Source organism: Nyctibius grandis, chromosome 4 (genome assembly GCF_013368605.1).
Source record: "Nyctibius grandis isolate bNycGra1 chromosome 4, bNycGra1.pri, whole genome shotgun sequence".
NCBI lineage: Eukaryota > Metazoa > Chordata > Aves > Nyctibiiformes > Nyctibiidae > Nyctibius > Nyctibius grandis.
The window spans coordinates 63,811,578-63,831,398 of NC_090661.1; the positions used below are offsets into that span (position 1 = coordinate 63,811,578).

A 19,821-nucleotide genomic window follows, 5' to 3' on the forward strand; every position below is an offset into this window, starting at 1 on the left:
AGAATCATTTTGGTTGGAAAGGACCTTTAAGATCATCGAGTCCAACTGTTAACCCAGCACTGCCAAGCCCACCACTAAACCATGTCCCTCAGCACCACATCTCCACGGCTTTTAAATCCCTCCAGGGATGGTGATCCCACCACTTCCCTGGGCAGCCTGTTCCAGTGCTTGACAACCCTTTTGGTGAAGAAATTGTTCCTGATATCCAGTCTAAACCTCCTCTGGCACAACTTGAGGCCGTTTCCTCTTGTCCTATCACTTGTTACTTGGGAGAAGAGACCGACCCCCACCTCACTACACCCTCCTTTCAGGTAGTTGTAGAGAGCGATAAGGTCTCCCTTCAGCCTCCTTTTCTCCAGGCTAAACACTCCCAGCTCCCTCAGCTGCTCCTCATCACACTTGTGCTCCAGATCCTAAAAGGATATTAGGATCAAGGTATTGATCCTAAGCTCAATACCTTAGGACAGATGTACTTTTGGACAGCAGTAAAAAATGCAACACATTCGCTCAGTGGTTGCTTGTACAGGGACAGCAGTACCTGCCCCAACAATAGCATCACTGCAAAGTGTCCTTCTGCCCCATCTCGTGGGCAGATGTGACACCCCCATCTCTCTCTCTGTATCCCAGTTAAGAAGGGGGTGCTGAAGCAGGAGGAGGTGTGTGTCATCGATGCGCTGCTGGCCGACATAAGGAAAGGGTTCACGCTGAGAAAGACAAAGAACAGACACGAGTCAGATGCAATTCCTAAAACCTCACCTGTGGAGAGTCCGGAGGAGAGCCAGTCTGGTAAGGACACAGACCCGACTGTACCTGCAGCTATTCATTCCCATCTGCCCCTGAGCCAAGCACACAAGCAAGAAGCCTTCACGTTTGCATTTGGGGCGTTTTATTTAAGGACTCTGCAGCCAGTGCTGTGGAGAAGAGGAGCAGAGAGCCCTGAACTTTTGCCAGCCAGGTCTGCCCCGGAATTATGAGCAATTTGGAACAGCATGGCCTTGCACCCGTGCTGATAAACCCTCTGAGAGGCACGGCCCATGGTTCAGCCACAGTACTGTGCTGATGGAGCACTACTGTCATCCCCACACCAGTCCCCTCCGTGCTGTCAAGTCTCAGCAGCACAGCTTGTCACTGCCTTGGAGACTGCTGCACCCTGTCTTAGACTACGTTTGGGAGTCTAAAGCAGCCCTTAAAAAAAAGATTAGAAAGCCCTATTTGCAGAAAGACCCAAGTCCTTTAGGTGCTTTTTAGGAAACAGTCCATGGGTTTAGCTTTTCTTTGGTCACTTGACCTTGGTGTCCGTGGACATTAGATAAGTCCAAGGACATTGGCCTACCATAGAGCCTGACTTGTGCACTGTGGCTCTCCTAAACCTGCTTTGCAAGGGCAGGATTAGGCTGGCTGATGGGCAGTTTTGAAGCCCTCATGCAGCCAAGCCATCAGTCCCACCTGGTTCAGGACCTCGCAGGCAGGTTCCCTCTTTCTGCCATAGGCTTTCAGGCATCCTTGCATGTCCGGGGGCTTCCATGGAAATCAGACGGTTGGCAGCAAAGACACATAAACACCTGCTGAAAACAGAGCAGGGGCTTTGCCGAGCTGGAACCTTGGAGTCCAAATGGGGTGACCACAGGGAGTATAAGGAGGGGAGGTATAGGGAGGATAAAACAGTGCTGCCTCTGCATAGCTGCTTTAGGGTCAGTGCAGCCTCCAGAGGCAGCTGCTTGCTTGTACCCTCTCCCAGTGGCAGAAACACCTTGGTTGATCCCAGGTGCAACTCTGCAGCTGTGGCTGATTGCATGTTTTTTGTTTAAAGGAAAGAACATTAAAGACACACAAGCAGCAGGAAAGCAGACTGATGATAAGACCAAGCAAAACAATGATGATCATCCCTCAGAAAGCACTTCCCCCTCAACCACTGCCCTGATGGAGATGGGTGGAGGTGTTACAAATGCCTCAGCTTCAAACCAGGCATTATCTAAAAACAATGCTGGAGGAAACTTGCCACCAGAGTCCCGGATGGAAAGCCCCTCGGTAAGCTTGGTGGAAGCTGATGGGGCCAGTCAGCCCATGCCGGGTGCTGGGATGGAGCAGGCAGATGGCTGGGCAAGCCTCCAGCCAAGCACGAAGAATGGCTCCATTGCCTTTTCTGCTGCTAACATAGGCATGGGGATAAGGTTTGCAAGCAGCAGTTCAGATACTACTCTGAGAGACCAACTCAATGGGTCCATCTCAGAAGGCCAGGACAAGGAGTGCCCAGCTGATGGCTCAGAAGGCTACAGGCTGGCACAGGAGCCAGAAACCCAGCTAAGCAAGACCGGGGTCGACCCTGGCAGCGCTCAGTCCACTCCCTGCCATGAGGCTCATCAGGCAGAGTCAAAAGAGATGGCAAAGGAAAATGAAGACCCTGGTACAGACTCGCTCTTGGACACCTCTCAGGAGAAGTCCTTCTCGGAGGAGCCAGCCACCGACTCCTCTTGTTCGGCAACGCTCCCCGCAGGGCAAACTCACACCGACAGGGAAAAGCAGAGGCCATCTGGGAAACGGAGGAAGAAGAAGAGGCACAACAAAAGCTACTCAGGTAGCCTATTTCATATATAGCCCTCGGGGACTGAATTAAACTGGGGAGGCTTTGAGGTCCAATGCCCCTTGCCCCTAGAGCCACACTTTCATGGAGCTGTTATTTTTTAAACCTGAAAGAGATTTAAAAAGAAAAACACAAGCATTGTTCATTCTCTTGACATTTATAAGTAGTTTATAAAGGGGTAATGATGAATCAATAATTAAAAAGCCCATTACACATCCGCAGTAAAGATGGCAATAAGCACATCTTGTCAAGTGTGCTAAAGACAGCTACAAGGCATGGTTATGTGCAAACAAGAGCTCCATTAGACTCCAGAGCAGTGATTAAGAGCAGTTAATACTGGGTACTTAATCAGCGATCGCCCCCTCTCAACTACTTATAAACACATAAAACCAGCAACGTTGGCGCTGCCGTGGGGTTGTTTGGTTTTTCCTCTCCTAAGCCTCGTTGCAAGAGCACTTTGCCTGCAGTGACTTTAAAACCTGCCCCAGGGGTACTTCAGGTGGCTCCTGAACATCAGGCCCTCAAGCCATCGCTGCAGAGGGAGGAGAGAAAGCCAACAATTAAAAAAAGAGCATCTTGCTGATGCTTGTGCTACGGATCTTATTTGGCCAGCCAAATCGGTCCCTCTCACTGGGCTGCCCTGCTGGTGCTGGGAGAGAGCTTGGGTGCCAGAGGCGTGGGGCCCCCCCAGGTCTCCACCTCATGGTGTGCATCCACAGCTGGTCCCAAACCTGGGAAGTGCATCCAAGTCCCTCAGACTCTACCGAGCTGAAGCCACCCTTGGGTGGGTACTTTATTCCCAAATCAGAGGTGCCTCATAAGGAAGACACGTAGGTCTGTCAGCCTTTAGAAAAATGCAACATACTGTCCAAAGCCTGTTTTCTGCAAGATCCTGGGGTCAAACAAATGGGCAGGGAAGTGACGGAAGTCTCTTTTTATCAATGTTTAATGTTTTTCCTTCCAAGGAATGTGGAGGAGAAAGGAAAGGAGGGTTTGAATACCCACTGCTGAGAAAGACAGCATGGGTTGAGCATCTACCACAGAGGGACTTACCCTTATAATGCCGGCGTGCCCTGGGGCTGTAGTTATTTACATTTCTAAACATGCCACTTTCCCCTAGTTAAAAAATAAGCCACAGACCAGAAGTGGTTTCCCAGAGCAGTGGTTCCCAAACTTGCTTGCCAGGAGGCAGCAGGAGGAGCTGCAGCAACAGGAGCACCCCAAGCTGTGGCAATGCTTTCCTGACATCTGAAATTAGTATTTCTGGCTTAAGGAACTGACCCCCCAAAATCCATGAAGCTCCGTGGGCATCCAGGGGTGGCATCTTAGGAACCTCTCTACTACTAGACAATGTTTGCATCATAAAAAGTTCCCTGTTGTTACATTTGCCTTGCCATGATCAGCTACATTTAGTGTCTCTCTTTTGTTTAAAAGCAGAGGTTGAGACTGATACTGGAGATAATAAAACAAAAAAAGGTTGTGTGGTACAATGAGGTATGTAAACTCGCAAAGGTGTTTCTATGTGAACTAACCGCAGCATTGGGACTTTACAGACCTAATCAGTATTCAGCATATCAGCTAAGCTTTTTGTCTTTGTGTCTAATCACAAATACATGTAAAATAAATGTGTTACTCTGATTTTTACTCTCCAGGGTGTTGATCTTGCGTGGAGCGGAGTCAGTGCTGATCTCCCCTCGACACAGGGTCGCAGCCTACACGTCTGTCCTCTGTGTCAGCAGCAGCCAAACCTCTTTCCCTGCAGATAATTAAAAGTCATTATTCTAACCAAGTGAATCCAGCTTCATGTGATAAACGAAGTCCTTGCTTTGATCCCATTATTTTCTCAAAAACTGTAAAAATGCAATTTCAGTACATACCTCCTGCAAAGAGCAATGTTTGCTTTATTTGTGGGTAGCCACTTCCTACAGGTATCTGGAAAAGGGAATAAAACACTGGACCCAGGGAGAAGTACTAGTTGGGGCAAGATACCAGCTCCAACTCAAAGCCAAATTCAATTCCAGAGTTGCGCACAAAGTAGTCCGTTGGAGCAAACAGACCATGCATGCTTCTTATGTGCATTCATGCAGCTTTCTGGGATGGGGGTGGAGGGGTGTAATTGGGCTTTTGTCCCCCCAAAACATAATACAGATAAACCCAATTTCTAGTGAAACTGTGTACCAAGTTCCCTGCATCCTTCACTGATGCTCGCAACGTACAGTTGCCCCTCGAAACAAAGCTTAAGGAGTTTCAAGATGAGACTTTCATTTGCAAAACTTTGTCTGTTTTTACAGCAAGCGGAAAGAAAAGCAAGAAAAAGAAACAATCGAAACACCCACTGTACTGAAATTGCATAGTTATGCGTTGTCCTTTCCATGCTGATGAGCATCTCTTATGAACTGAATCAATAATGTCAAAGCTCTCTGTCTCATTTCCCGAAAGGAATGTATTTATTCTCCAGCATCCCCGGTGCCCGGGGCTGGGAGCCTGGCCGTGAGCCCTGCTCCTGCTCAGCCTGGCAGCCCTGGCCCGTTCCCGGCCCCTGGGGTGGTGGAACAGAGGAATCTCTGCAGGATTTCCACACAGGGTTTCTTTTGTTCCTGCAGCTAAAGCATCATTGCTAGCAAGAGAAAATGAGCTATAAATTGGGTAGTTACGGTCGTGACTATTCCTGCCCTCTCTTGGCCCTTTCCATGCCGTGCTGCAGGATTACATCAAGTGGAAAAGGGAAGTAGCTCTGACGGTTTAAAAATCCTAAGGAAGATTTGCAGCAAGAGCAGAAAATAGTAGCAGGGAGGCCCAGGTAAGAAATATGCCAGGACCAGTGGTCGTGCTGCACAGGGAGGGCAGCTGAAACCGTGAGTTAAGCGTAACTCAGCTTATGTATGTTTTAAGCACGGGATTCCAGCATACAGACTTAAAAAAAAAGTTGTTTTTGAAAAGAAGAGAGACAGAGACAGCTTTGAATTCTCCTTAGAAGATGTAGGAAAGCAACATAGAGGGAAGCATGGACAAACAGTACCTTTATGAAGTGACCGAGTCAGGCAGGGGTTGCAGCCCATCCTTGAAGTGCTGCGCCTGGCACAGCCGCATCGCACCGGCAGCACCCGGCTGTGCTTTGGTGCCGGGTGGGCAGAGACGAGCGGGACCTTGAAACCTGCAATTCCCTTTTTCCTCTCCTCCCGTCTTTATGTCACTTGGAAAGGTTAGAGGAAACAAAAATCCATTTGCTTCCCTTAGTGTCCAGCCACAGTGATTCCTCATCTAAATGCAGCTCAGGTCCGTCCCTCTTGATAGGGCAGACTCAGCAAGACCAGAGTGCTCCCATCAATATTTTTTCCTAGAATGTTCCACCTCTTTTTTTTTCCCCCCTTTTATTTATTGTCCCAAGCGCACATGGTCTGTTCAGGTTGCAGCACCAGTTCTCTTTTGGTACAGGATATTTCTTTCTCTGGTGGATTTGCTGGATGTGGAAGTTGCTGGGTCTCAGTGAAGCCGCGGGAATCTTCTTCCTTCTTGTGCAGATCCAGCTTCAGGGATCAAGACTTGATCCCCTTATCAGTTTTTAGAGCTTCTGTAACAGCAGCAGAGTAAGGGCAGGAACAGCCTGTGCCTCTATGAAATAATATTTCAGAGCAGTACAAGACTGTTGTAATCAGCTACTGAGCTCTTGCCTTACCTTGATTATATCTTGTTATGCAGCAATTTCTGTATTGATGTTAATTACAGAATCAACTAGGTTGGAAGAGACCTCTGGGATCATCAAGTCCAACCTTTGACCTAACACCACTGTGTCAACTAGACCATGGCACTAAGTGCCATATCCAGTCTTTTCTTAAACACCTCCAGAGATGGTGACTCCACCACCGCCCTGGGTAGCCCATTCCAATGCCTAATAACCTCCCCTGGCGCAGCTTGAGGCTATGTCCTCTAGTCCTGTCACTAATGATCTTTTACACCCAAAGAGTGGTATCCCACATTATCCACTGTTCCTGAAAGAAATGGTTAAGCCTATTTTCCCATGGAATCCAGGCACTGGTGGCCACACTCTGTTCATACATGTGCTGGTAACATCTGAACTCATTTCCAACCAAATCTGAAAAGAGCTTGAAGAAGGACCATTTAACAAAAGCTGACAGTCAGAGGAGGGACGGTACAAATGCCTGGACTCAGGGGAGATGCTGTTTGAGTTCCCTTGCCTTACACCCTAGAGAATCACTACAGACAAATGTTCATGTCTGTTCGTGCAACTCCCTTTTTCCTCTCCTGCCATCTTTATGTCACTTAGAAAGGTTAGGGGAAACAAAAGTCTTGAGAGCACAAGTCCGTAAGCAACCAGGCTTTGGCAGTTTTCCTGCTCGCAAATCTACTTGATTTATTCCCTAGAAGATAAAAGAACAAACCAAAGGGGCAGCATAGGGCAGTGCTCCAGGACTGCAGCCTGGTGAGGATGGAGGGAAGGGGCGGGAGGGGCACACAGCACTGCCTGCCAGCAGCTACAACGCGCATGGGGCACAGTGGGATGTCAGCCTCCCCCTGCAAAGAGACAGCAGCGTTTGAGAGTCAAAGTTTTCTTAATTTCTTTTTTTTTTTTTTTTTTTTCATTGTTTTCCTTTAATTCTAGAGAACCAGATGCTTCACCTCCCCTTCTGCAGACTCAGTACTGTCTGTGGGCAGTTTTCTAATGGACCAGGGAAATGTAATGAAGCTAATGCGCCTCTTCCTATATGGTCTTTGCCTTCATGTCTGTCATTAGAAGTGGTATTTGTTTTGGTTATGGAGTGAGACAGGCTCTTAAAAATGACAGTGTGCTGCCCCATCCTTCTGACAGTCCTCCTAAATCCTCTAGATTTAGTAAGTTCAGCAAGTTAATATCTAGAAGCACATTCCAATATTCTGCTTGGAAAACTCAAGACTTGTGCTGTAGGACTGAACTAGTGGCCAGCTCAAAAGCAAAGTAGCCCAAACTCTTGAACATCAGGATCAGTTCTGGAAACATGAGGTTTTTATTAAGTACGTAAAGATGTAGCTCTACCTGGTTTTAGGTTATCTGAGGAATATGAAACTGGTTTCCCTAGTAGCACCCTGACCATTAGATACACACACGTGCAAAAAGACACCGCTTTCGTTTTATAGCTGCAAATAGTTTGCATTTCCCCCTCCTCCTGCAGGTGTCACGGCAAGGCAGAAGAAATAACGGAGACCCAGCAAACCACTCATGTTTCCGTGGAGCGCTGTCAACTTCTCAGAAGCTGGGCTCTGCATTGCCAAAACTCCACCGTGGCCACCTCCGCCCCACCAGCACGCACTGCTTCTCCTCGTGCAGCCTTTTGCTCTCCCCTCCAAGACCCAAAGAGCCTCCCCGGAGCCTTCGGCACCCTCGGCCCATGCCTTACACCGGGCGCCCACAGGGACGAGGGCCGGTTCTGCACGTGGCAGCATGAAAGGGTCAGACCTCTCGCCCCCATCCTCAAAGCCAAGTCTTTCAACTGCTCTTAGGCCAAACTCCTCTTGAAACGACAGCTGAGTGTGGCCCAAGAAAGGACCACAGCGTTCAGCCCTCAGAGAAATGTTAAAAATAGCAGTGCCTCAACTAAATTAAGGGTGTAAATTAAGCAATGGCTGTACCATCACAGGTGGAAGCGTGTTACTCCCTCTTCTCATCACCCGCTGACGATTTATATTGGACCAGGTCCAAGACCCAGATCAGTCAAATGTATTTTTACTCTCAATCATTTAAAGCAAGGGAAATCGGTTATAGGGGGAAAAAAGTGTAAAAAAAAAAAAAAAGTATGTATTTTAGTAAACATATGGCCATATAAACAGTGTCTGGTTCCTACATGACGCTTATGTGCAATACAGTTAAAGCTCATCAGTAGTCTTGCAGTAGTCTTCTCACACACACAGATGTGTCCATCAACTCTCAGAGAACCAGGGCCCCAGCTCCTGTTATTAAAGCACCAGAAAGAGCTTTTCCAGAGTGCTCTATTGGACACATTTTCAGCTCACCCTTTAGTAACTGGGTTTGAACACTGTTGTCAGCTGCTTGCACTCAAAAGTCTTTGTGTTCAAGCTGCAGAAGGTGTAGGTTCCTGTTACTTTTGCTTTAAAACAGGGAACGTGCAGTATTGTGTCTTCAAAATTCAGAGCTGTATTTCTCAAGTTTTGTAATAACATTGTATCATAGTTCTGTACATAGCTGTCCATTTAAAATGATCTGTGTTGAATCTATGGTGTGATACTGTGCTGAAACATGAATCAAGTGGAAGAGCTGGGTGCGTGGAAGAATGATGCCTTTATATGGTAACTCACTGTGGCTGGACTAATGTTCAGGATAAAGCTTATTTTGCTTTGCTTAGTGGGACTTGTAATGTCCTTGTAATACTGAAAACTTTGCTGGGCTAAGTTAGAAGTTAAACCAAGAATTAAATCACTGGTTTATTTTAACCAAAGCATTGCTGTGAGCATATTGAGAATCGGTTAACAAAAGTAAAGATCAGCTGAGAGCAGATGCACGGTTCAGTTCAGGAGACGCCACGGAGCAGCACAGCCCCGTTGCAGCTGAAATCCCGTCCCTGGCTGGCAGAAGCAGGCAGAGCCCTACCGCTTCCTGCAGAACCACGTCACCTGCCCAGGTTGGACTTGCAAGACTGTATCATCACATTTACAGGTTTCCTCTTTTTCCCCCCCCCCTCTTTTCCCGTCTCAGAGCACATTGCCCAAGCATCAATCCGTTTTCTCTTTAATTCAGCTTCTCTGCTCTCAGATTAGACCCCAGGCTATAAAAATCTGGAGTATCAAACACACTTTCCCAGCAGCTTTGCAGCCTCCCTGTTTCCAGGAAGAGCCTGCAGCCCAGGCTAGCAATGAGCAGCCAGCCTCCTCCTCCCCACCCCGCTGCTTTATCGACAGGAACAACATCATTTGGAGATTCAGGATGTGGGAACAAACAGGCTTTCTGGGTGTTACCAAGGGAACCTTACCTGCTGACGGCCCTTAAGCTGCTCTCTTCAGATGCTGCAGCAGGTGTCCACTTCTCCGTCTGCGTCTTTCAGGTACCCCCATTTCCACCTAGAGAGTGCAGCTCTTTTCACACAGCCAGAGTCTTTATTGCTTTGTGTTCTTACCTTGGCCTTCAAAGAGAGGGTGTTTGGCATTATCTTTCCACCACCCTCAAGAGTTTACAGAGAAATGGGTTATTTTGAGCCACTGCCTGTTCTTTGTTCTATAGTCATCTGTGAAAACTATATTAAATTATCTCTTCAATCACATCCCAGTAAGCAGGCTGAAGCACAGCATTTATAATTTATTACTCCAGAGTAACTCTGCTTCCATTACAGTGATTATTTAAGAAGAACAGGGGGACAGAATCAGAGCAGGTCAAAGAGAGATGTTCAACTGGGATGTGCAGTTTTGCTCCATTTGTGACCTTGAAATAAAGCTCATGATCCTGAAGATTTTTCAGTGGTTGCAAGGCCAAATTAATTGCTGATAAAAACAACATCACTTGCAGCTACTTCAACGGGTCGTTTAAGCCAACAGTGATTTTGGACCTCAAAAAAGTATTCTTGTGGTATATTACAGCGACTGCACATGGAGTTTAGTACGTAAACCAGGCTGAGAACACCACGAGTTTCTAGCTGCCAAATAACTGCATGTTCCATAATTAAGTATTGGCTATACGATAAAATGAAGCTATGAAAGAAATCAGCAGAAGTCTTTTCCCAGTATTTCACATCAGAATTCAGATATGTTTAATGGGATGGATCTTCAGGGTTTGCTTTTTGTTTTGTTTTTGTTTTTTTAATGTCAATACTGAAGATACTTCAAAGTTTAGAATAAAATAAGTATTTAACAAATTTCCTTTCTCTTGTGGGGATGCGGAGGGCCTATGATTCATGAGAATTTGTCCTGTATTTTCCCCATAGTTTATAAAGCACCTAAGCGTATCATTGTTGTATATGGTTAGGAATAATTATCTATTGTTTTCTCTCAAAGAAACAGAGATGTATAAATGGAGCTGTATCTAGTACATGAGCACCACCACAGCCTTGCATTGTAATTAGAGCATGGCTGAAACCTCTGTGTCCAAAGTAACTCCAGTATCTTTTGGTCTTAGCGTACCGTTTGGTCCTCTCCTACCTTCAGTAGAGCAGAAGGGGCTGATATACCTTCTGTTCTGATATACCTTCTGAGATACCTTCTGTTCTGGTTAGAAAGAGAGAGGATAAACTGAAATAAAAGAAAAATGCATGAGCCCATTTCAGCAAAATTAACCTGTTTTCATTCTGTCTGAACATAAAGCCTGGTTCTACAGCTTCCTATTTCTGGTTTTCTGTACACAGAGGTCAACTGAGTACAACATACAAGTTTACCAATACTAAAGGTCAGCACTGTACCCATCCTAGCTCACTCTATCTATGTGGTAATAGTCACAGCCATGAAATATGCGTGAACATGTTAGTCATGGGGATATGTTCACCTAATGTATCTGAGAGCAAATACAGTCATGAACCCACTCCATCATGAACCACATTTTGTTTGGTCACCTCACAATCAAGCTGTGAGCAGGATATGAAAAACAGCTTTGCCATGTCTAGAAGCTTGACTATAGAGGGTTAATGTCAGGGCCCGAGTTAGATTCTGGGCTCTGAGAAGGTTCTTTACGATCCCAGAGAGCGACGTTAAGACACAAACGAGGTCAGATACTTCTACTCAGACCGCTTTATTGAACGAGAGGGCAGAGAGAAAATGAAGCGATAGGAAAGCCAGAATCTAACTTGGGCCCTGACAGTTAAAAATGGGGCAGTGATAGTGATGGGACCTTGCTGGGTGTAGGCAATTACTACACAGTGACCACCTTGCAGAATAACCGCATTGTTTGCAGGATTTGCAATGGCAATGCAGGTCCATAGTAAAGAAAAAGGTTTCCTACTCCCTAGTGTAGAGCAGGTACCAGCCCTTAAATACCAGTGGAGAATTTGATCACTGCAAGTTAATCAGCATATTCAGCACTATAACTCACTCCTTCATCCGTGCTGCGCTAGCAGTTAATTCACATTAGGGACTCTCTAACGCTCTCTTTGATGTGGCATGAACAACTCTTGCAAGAACTCTGTGTGACAATTCATACAGAGCCAGGTGTCGGTAGGAATTAGCAGGAGCTCTGCTCTTCCCTAATGGAGATTATAAACAGACTCAGCTTACATTACTCAAAGTCAGAAGACAAGAATCACTCTGTGACGGTCAACTCCTATCACGTCAGTTTAGATACACTCCCAGCCTGTCAAAGTAGGTTTTTTTTCTAGGATCAGCAGTCTTTGCTGATGACACCTACATTATGGTTACTGTTGGTTTGCCCTGCTCTGGGCATGCAGAACCTGACGTGTTTGTTTAGTACTTAAGCAGCTTCATACAACATAATCTGCAGTCAGTTTTAGTCATGAATTGGTGATAATTAATTACCAAATCCATCAGTCAGAATAGATGGAGAAAATCAGAGCTACCACAGAAAGATAGGGTTTGCCCAAAGAAGAAGAGGCAGCACAGGCTGCTGTGATCCTTCGAAACCCATAACTTGATTTTGTAATCTAAATGAAACTCCTAACAGCACACAATTTCCAGGAGTGATCCTTTGAGGCCAATAAACTTTTTCTATACACTTTGCCATGTTCTGTAGTCTCCTTTCTTCAATGTTTTCACAGTTCAACTAGACAAAACCATAGCTGATCTGTCTGTAGTAGTGGTGGCAGTCCTCTAGGAGCTTGGACAAGGCCATTTCCAGGGTCACCCTCAACCAACATTTCTATGATTCTCTGTTCAGCAAGAACCAGATAAAAGAGAAGCAAAGTAGTTCAGAAAAGATAAGAGTAGTAGGAGTTCAGAAACCCTTTCACGTCTGTACCTTAATTCCCTTTTGGTGAACCCATATCATACATTTGGAAGAACATGCCGCAGTAGTAGTGACTACATTCGCCACAGTAGCAGTCTACAAACCCATCCTGAATCACAGACAAATGGTTTGCTTTTCTAAAATACCTCCTTAATTGGAGAGACCCCAGGGAGAACAGGATGACAGAAGGGTTTTTCTCCCTCCAGGTACTTTCAACTGCTCTACTTTGCTTGTAGAGGTCTAGAGGACATAGGACCCTGACCTCCACAAGTGGAGTTTGGTGACATGTACAGCTGCCTGCAGAGGTCTGGGTGCAGACCACAGCATAACCGCATGTAGATCAAATGACAGCCAACATGGTAATCTGTTCCAAACCATGACGTATCTCAAACCTAGCAAACATCCAAAGATTAAAACTGTTACATCCTGTCCCTAATCCCTTCAGCTATCCATGCCCCAATTAAAGTAACTGCCGAAATTCCTTTCCATTTTGAAGAGTTCGTCCCTACTCTCTACAAAGCCCTCAGTCCTACAACCCACCTTCTCCCAGCCTCCTACCTTTCACAGCCCATCCCCATACTCTAGATACACCTTCACATGGTTCCTCGGTCAAACTGCCTCACCGCTCTGCCGCAGTGCACAAAGACCAGCGAAGGGGTCTTAGCAGCAGTGTCCTCCAATGTCTGCCACCCACAGCTGCCACTGCTGGTCCAGGCTCCATCTGCAGCAGATCCCAAGGCTCCTGCCCTCGCGCTAATTGCCAAAAAGTGCAGCCAGTTCCCTTAGAGGGCTTTTTCATTAACTCCATCGCTAGGATCGAGCCCACAGGCATTAAGCCCATAGACTTCACAGCCATGTTCCAGCCAGCAGCAGAGGCAGTTACAGAGTGGACAGTGAGCACTTCTACTTTGTTTCCAACTGCTTCTGGCTTTTTGATATGAGAAAATGGAGGCACAGCAGCAGCTGGATCTTAATAAGGGAGCGGTGGGTAACTTGCTAGATTGCAAAGACTAAACAGGTTTTTGACTGCCGGAGCACTGAAATGAAATGCCAGGGACTTGGATTACTGGGATCACCCATTTTCTGCCACTGGCTGCCTGAGTGGCTGTGGGCAAGCCTGTGCCTCAGTTTCCCCATCTGTAAAACAGGGGCAATGGTATCCTTTGAAACAGTTCGACAACTGCTGATGAAAAACACCACAAAAGAAATATCGTTAGGATTAAGTAAAAATAAAACCATACTTATCTTTTTCTCTTTTCTGACGTAACACGTTTGCAGCCATATTAAAGTCAAAACAAAAGGAAGAGGGTAACTTTCAAAGAACTACTGTTCCCTTAAGACCTCTCTGAACCCAGATTGCAGAAAACCCTTGGAACCCCCTAGGAATGTATCTGAAAGGAAGAGGGTAACCCTTACAGCAACAAGATTGCTTGTGCAAGAAAGGATTAAGATTCATCATTTCTTCTACTTCTTATTTTTATCCTTGAAGAATCATAAACATCAAGAATAAATTACACCTGTTGAAAAGTCAGCAGTGAAGTATATCACACTGGGAGCCTCTTAATACAAGCAGGTCCCTGAATCCAAGCCATAGCAAGTGCAGCCCATTGGGAGGTAATGAGAAATAGCTTAGTTAGGGACCATCTATCAGCATAACCAAGTGACTACCAGTCTCCCTGGTTGGCTTATACATCCTGTAGCTCACTTCCAGCCATTTGGTAAGCAGTACATCTTCCTACCCTCAAAAATATCTTGCATTGCAGATATTGACTCTTGTGCTTACACTTTTGATGGTTACCTTGAAAGTGTATGTGGAACAGTTTTTAAACACCTTTCCCCCCTCTAAAAAACCCTTTAGGAATAGCACACAGCAGGAAACACCAGGTTTTCTAAAGCATTCGTTGAAATCCCTGTTTCCATCAGAAATGAATTTCCAGCTACAAAGAAAATCAAGTTCTACAAAATAATACAGCCCCATATCAGCCCATCAGCAACACTAGCAATGAAAAAATGAGTGCTCACATGGCCCAAGACACAGAGGTAAGATATTTTTTGGATCTGACATACTTAAAAATCTAAACCCTATGCCATCAAAATACAACTTATCTTTCCAGGCTAATGAGAAGTAGCATGGCAGTAAGCAGATGAAAACACATGCCTGTATTTGTAGCAGTCCTCAAACATCAGCAACTTTTTCAATAAAACAAAAGGTAGAGTAGCAGAGCACTGAAAACACCTTCACAGTTAATTGCAAGTTAATTGATTTCAACTGGATCATCAGAGCAGGGCTGGTGTATTGAATCAATCTCTGTTCCCTGCCAGCCCATTACCCAGCTTTTGGAGCTTTCTGCAGTATGCTACTCCTTGCTGGGTTGCATTGAGAGGTGTGTGTATATAGGTATATATTTACCAGAGGTGAATGTTTGCACTTTCTAAGGAGAAATTTCATGCAGAGATTTTTTTTTAAATATACCCACAAGCTCATTTGAACCGTATCAGCAATGTAAGTTACAGCTGCCTTGAAGTTATACCAAAGCTTTAATCTTCCTAACAGCATGGATTTCTCTACACAGTCTCAAAAGTATAAGCTTCAGAGGTACATTATTATAAGCCTACTTATCATTCAAAGCATATTAGCTGTTTCTTGTGTAGTATTTCTGGTTTATTAGGATTTTTAAAAACAAGACTTTTCCTTTACACAAACCCTGTAGCAATTTAGAAGAGCACTCTGAGTTAAAAAAAAAAAAAGAGTTTCCTAATTAATAGTTGTGTACTGATTCCTCCAGTAGCTTAATTAAAATAAACAAGCAGCAGAATTTTAACATTATTATTTGTAATAAGATTTTGGTTTTTAATCAGCTCATTTTACTCCTAATATTTCTAGCAGAAAGTGGCTTATTTCTCATTAGGCTCTTTCATAGTGCTGAATCTTGTCCTGCTGGGGTAATTACAGACATCTGTACAAGTTTAGCACAAAGACTGTGAAGTCCTAAAGGGTATACATTAAGTTGTTGACATAAATTAAATGTAAACCTGCTTTACCTTCGGGAAAGTGTTAGTGCTTGTTTGTGCAAAAAAAAATGCTTATGGAAACCAACAACAAATTAATTCAAGCAAACAGCAAATACAGTTAATACTCATTTTCTATTATAGGCCTTTAGCTTAGTTATTTTCACAGAATCACAGAACGTTTTAATTTAATCACAGAACGTTTAATTTTAATTGTTTCCATTTTGTATGTAAATTGGGTGTTATTTTCTGGTTGATTTAACATTTAACATTTTTAATGTAAGTCATTTTTACTAAATTAAGATTAAAAACACAAATCAAAAGTTTTATTGCTTTCTTTTGCCTTGAATTGACTGGTTCACAATTTTACTGAGGCTGTTGTAAGAGCTGGACACTATCATCAGTATGAACTGCTAGGTTTCAAAGACAAACTGTTTCAAATTATAGGAGATGCTTTGGAGGTGTACTATGGACTAAAGATGTATCAATTGTAGGTTTTAATGCAGCTTCCTTAAAGAGTTTTGTCTAAGTCACTACTTAAAATTGCTGTGTCGGGAGGAAAATGGTTATTCATAAGTATTAATCTAGTCCTTTGGGAACACAAACATGGTCTATATACCAAATAAGTCTGATCCTGCACTAAACATAAAAATGAAAGTACCTGTCCAGTTAACTCCATTAAAGCTGCAGGTGCTACTGATGTATGTTTTGTTAAACACTTGTGTAAGGGCTGGGATGATGAGGGTTTCTGTTTACGTGCAGTCCCTAAAAAGGCTGCATCTACTGTGTCATTTCTGGAGCGTTGACAGTTTGCTTATTGCTCCTCATTTAACATGTGGTGTTTCTGCTGCTGCTGACAGACATTGCTATGGAAGTTAGCTAAAGAGAGAAATCACAAAGCAACTACAGCCACTGAGATTAAGTGTCCCAAGACACTGTTCATCCACAAGAGATGCAAGTGTTTGCAAAAGAAAGGTTCGCTCAGTCCAGCAAACAAAACCAAGTCTTGAGCTAGCAAGTACCTCTGCTGACTTTGTGTGGTGGGTTGATCCTGGCTGGATGACAGATGCCCACCAAGCCACTCTATCACTCCCTTCCTCAGCAGGACATGGGGTGGGGGGGAGGGGGAGTGGAAGGTGAAAAAAATCCTCATGGGTCAAGATAAAGGCAGTTTAATAAAACAAAAGAAAGGAAAACAAAAGATTTATTCTCTACTTCCCATGAGTAGGTGATGTCCAGCCACTTCCCAGGAAGTAGGGCTTCAGTACACATAGTGGTTGCTCCAGAAGACAATTTTGTAATAACAAATACCGACCCCATCCTCCTCCTTTCTCTTAGCTTTTATTGCTGAGCAGATGTCATATGGTATGGAATATCCCTTTGGTCAGCTTGAGTCAGCTGTCATGGCTGTGTCCCCTCTCAAGATCTTGCCCACCCCCAGCCTGCTGGTGCGGGGGGAACGTTGGAGAGACAGCCTTGATGCTGTGAGCACTGCTTAGCAGTAGCCAAAACACTGGTGTGTTATCAACACCTTTCTAGCTACCAATACAAAGCACAGCACTATGAGGGCTGTTAGCGGAAAATTAACTCCATCTCAACCAGACCCAGTACACTTTGTTAGGTCCACTTCCATGTTTAAAGTTGGGTGCATGTACAACATGGGGACTTCTGCATAGCCTTTTACAAGAGGCTCTAAGAGAAACTATATAGTCTCAGGAAAAATGTAAAGATTTATCCTGGATGAAAATGTGGTTAAAAGGCAAAGTAAGACTATCTTATTCATTTTAATGCTTACCAGTCATTTCCCTGTGTGGTCACAGGTCCCTAAGCAGCTCAGCCTGAGTCCTCCTCAGCTGTAGCTTGTTTAATTTATTAGGCTATTTGAGAGTTTCTCTCAAAATCCCCACCCTTCTGCACTCAAGGTAAGTTGTGGTAACATGGTTTCTCAGGAAGAAGTGGCCGTGTCCCTGTTGTCTGAGAAGTCCCCTGCATAGAGCACCTGTAGCAGCTTCTGTAGGAGGCATCCATTTACTCCTTCAAAAGAAAAATCCCACAGAATGGCTGAGCAACAAGGGGAAAAGAGCAACCAGGTAGAAATTTACAATGCTGATAGCATTTGCTCGTCCTTTCTTTATGTGTCACAACAAGAAGGTAGAAGGATCAAGAGAAGTCAAAAAGGAGCCTTATGACCAGCAGTACTGCTTTGCTCCTGACTGGCATAGCTGAAACCACCATGAAATATCACTTGTAAAGCAGATAGAAATGTTTCTGCCATTTACCTTAATGGGAAGGTCATTGTTACTTCTGTTTCTCTGTGGGAGTTAGCAGTAGCTAGCAGTTGTGGGGAACTTTGCTAACCCGTGCACCTCCTCATTGTCTTGTAGAGCAGGAAAGTGGGACCAGGGCAAGCTACAGAGAACCTGCTGCCAAGCATGCAGTGCCCAAACCACAACAAAACAGCATCCAGAAGATCAGTTCAAAAGGCGAACAAATGCATTCAAGTTGATATGGACTTGGAAGAGAACTCCAGTGCAGACCTGAGCCTTTCTCCAACAACTGGCCTTCCTGGGAAGATGCAGCAATCTCCAGGGAACACATCACCTTCCCAGCAAGGAGTTTCCTCGTTCTCCCAAGGACAGTCTGCCATGCCAGCTCTGCTACCACTGCTGCCAGCCCCTCCACCCCTACCTCCTGGGCATAAAGTGCATCTTCCACCCCTTCCTGTGCCTGGCATAAATGCCCCATCACTGCCACCTCCCCAGCCATGCAGTAATCCTGGGTGCAATCATCTTACTTGTGGATATGGGGGGCAGCCCCACCCTAAGAAGACGCCAACATTGAAGATGAAGATTTTTTACTGGCAGAAGCTCCCCTCTGACGTGGTGAGACGTACGTGCTTGTTTGTGACACTGGGCTGATCAGTTCATTTACTTTGCATCCAAACAAAAATGCTTATGTTGGAGGGCTAGGCCTTGACTCAGTAAGTCAGGTCACACAGGGATCTGATTGCTCGCTCTCAGTCCTACAAAAAATTGGGAATCACAAGTAAATATGGAAAGCCACGCCTTTGCCAATAAATGGAGGAACTAGTAGTTTGGAAAAAGCATTGAACTGAGGCTCTATGGCTGCTAAAATTGTCTTCTCTTAACCTCTCAGTCTCTGTTTGTTACTGGTTAAAGTGATGTTGTGAGTCAGCACTAATTAAGGTTTGCAAAACACTCTGAGTGAGTTGAGTGGAAAGATCTGTTGAACAGTCATGCTCTGAGGTTCTTCCTAACGAGCTCCTGGCACACCACTGGTGAGTGTCTTCTCAGCTGAGGCTTTCACTTTTTTTTTTCTTGCATAGCCGGAAGATACATCAGCCAAGATCCAAGGCTGAAAACTCTTGTCAATAGGGCTGGGGAACATGTACCCTTAGGGTAGGATGTAGCCTCCGACTTCATTTCATACTGACCACAGCCATGTGATTTGTGTGGGGTTTTTCCCCCACACAAAATAACACTAAGGTCTGTGGTTAACATGTGGTCTGCCAAAGGGGTTTGCAAGTCCTGTTCAACCTTCAGCGAGGAGACTGTGAACACATTTCCATTTACACTGCAGCTTTTAATACTCGGTTCACACCATGCAGATCTCATAGTTGTTCTCCGTTGTGCTTATCACCAAGAAACAGGGACATCGGGCATAAGAACTTGCTGCGATGATAAAATACATAAACGCACATGTAAAAAAAACAGTTTGAGCCACAGTCCACTTTCTTGGGCAGAGATACAAAGTCAGATTCAGCCCTGATGTCTTCAGTGCCACTGTTGCAACCTCTCCTAAAGAAAAAGGAGGTGAGATCCTTTGTTAAAGATTGCAGTGTTGTAGACAAGTTCATGTTTTGAAGTGCCATGTGTTATTCGGATGGCTCCTGATGATTCTGGTAATAATGCTGGGCTTGGGAGTCCTTATATCTTTCAATGAGAGACGTTTACCTAATTGGACACTACATCCCCTGTTTGGGTACCACACTTCTGCGATGTGTAGCTGGTCAGCAATAGCAGAAAAAAAAAAAGGAATTTGGAGCAGCCTGTTAAGTTTGTCCACTGCCTTCAGTTCAGTGAATTGAATGTGGAGGTAGTTTTCCAGGTTTAATTAGCCTTGAAACCTTTGGGATGCTGTCTGTGGGAGCTGCCACTCTTAAATAATTAACATTTGTCCAGGACTAATGAGAGTTGTATTTCATTCATCCTCTAAAGCATTTTCCCTTCCACAAATCACACTGCCTTGAAAGTGCTCCTCTACCTCTGTGGTCCATCTGAAGTGTTATTCTCTTCCAGAAAGCCACTCCATATGGGCTGTG

At 44.8% G+C, this 19,821-nt stretch overlaps 1 protein-coding gene across 5 annotated transcripts in view; it reads left to right on the top strand.

Annotated features, from left to right (window-relative positions):
* INF2 (inverted formin 2) overlaps positions 1–11,868 on the top strand; it is a 47,121-nt gene extending 35,253 nt beyond the window's left edge. For 3 of the 5 annotated variants that reach the window (XM_068397857.1, XM_068397858.1, XM_068397866.1), the window contains 4 exons: positions 628–786; positions 1,811–2,575; positions 4,016–4,075; positions 7,750–11,868. In XM_068397857.1, coding sequence (XP_068253958.1) covers positions 628–786; positions 1,811–2,575; positions 4,016–4,074 — 983 coding nt within the window. In that variant the 3' untranslated portion in view covers position 4,075; positions 7,750–11,868. Of the gene's footprint in view, positions 1–627; positions 787–1,810; positions 2,576–4,015; positions 4,076–4,233; positions 5,000–7,749 lie in introns of those variants that run through there. The other 2 variants (XM_068397859.1, XM_068397861.1) reach the window with 2 other exon arrangements.
* Positions 11,869–19,821: the final 7,953 nt, after the last annotated feature.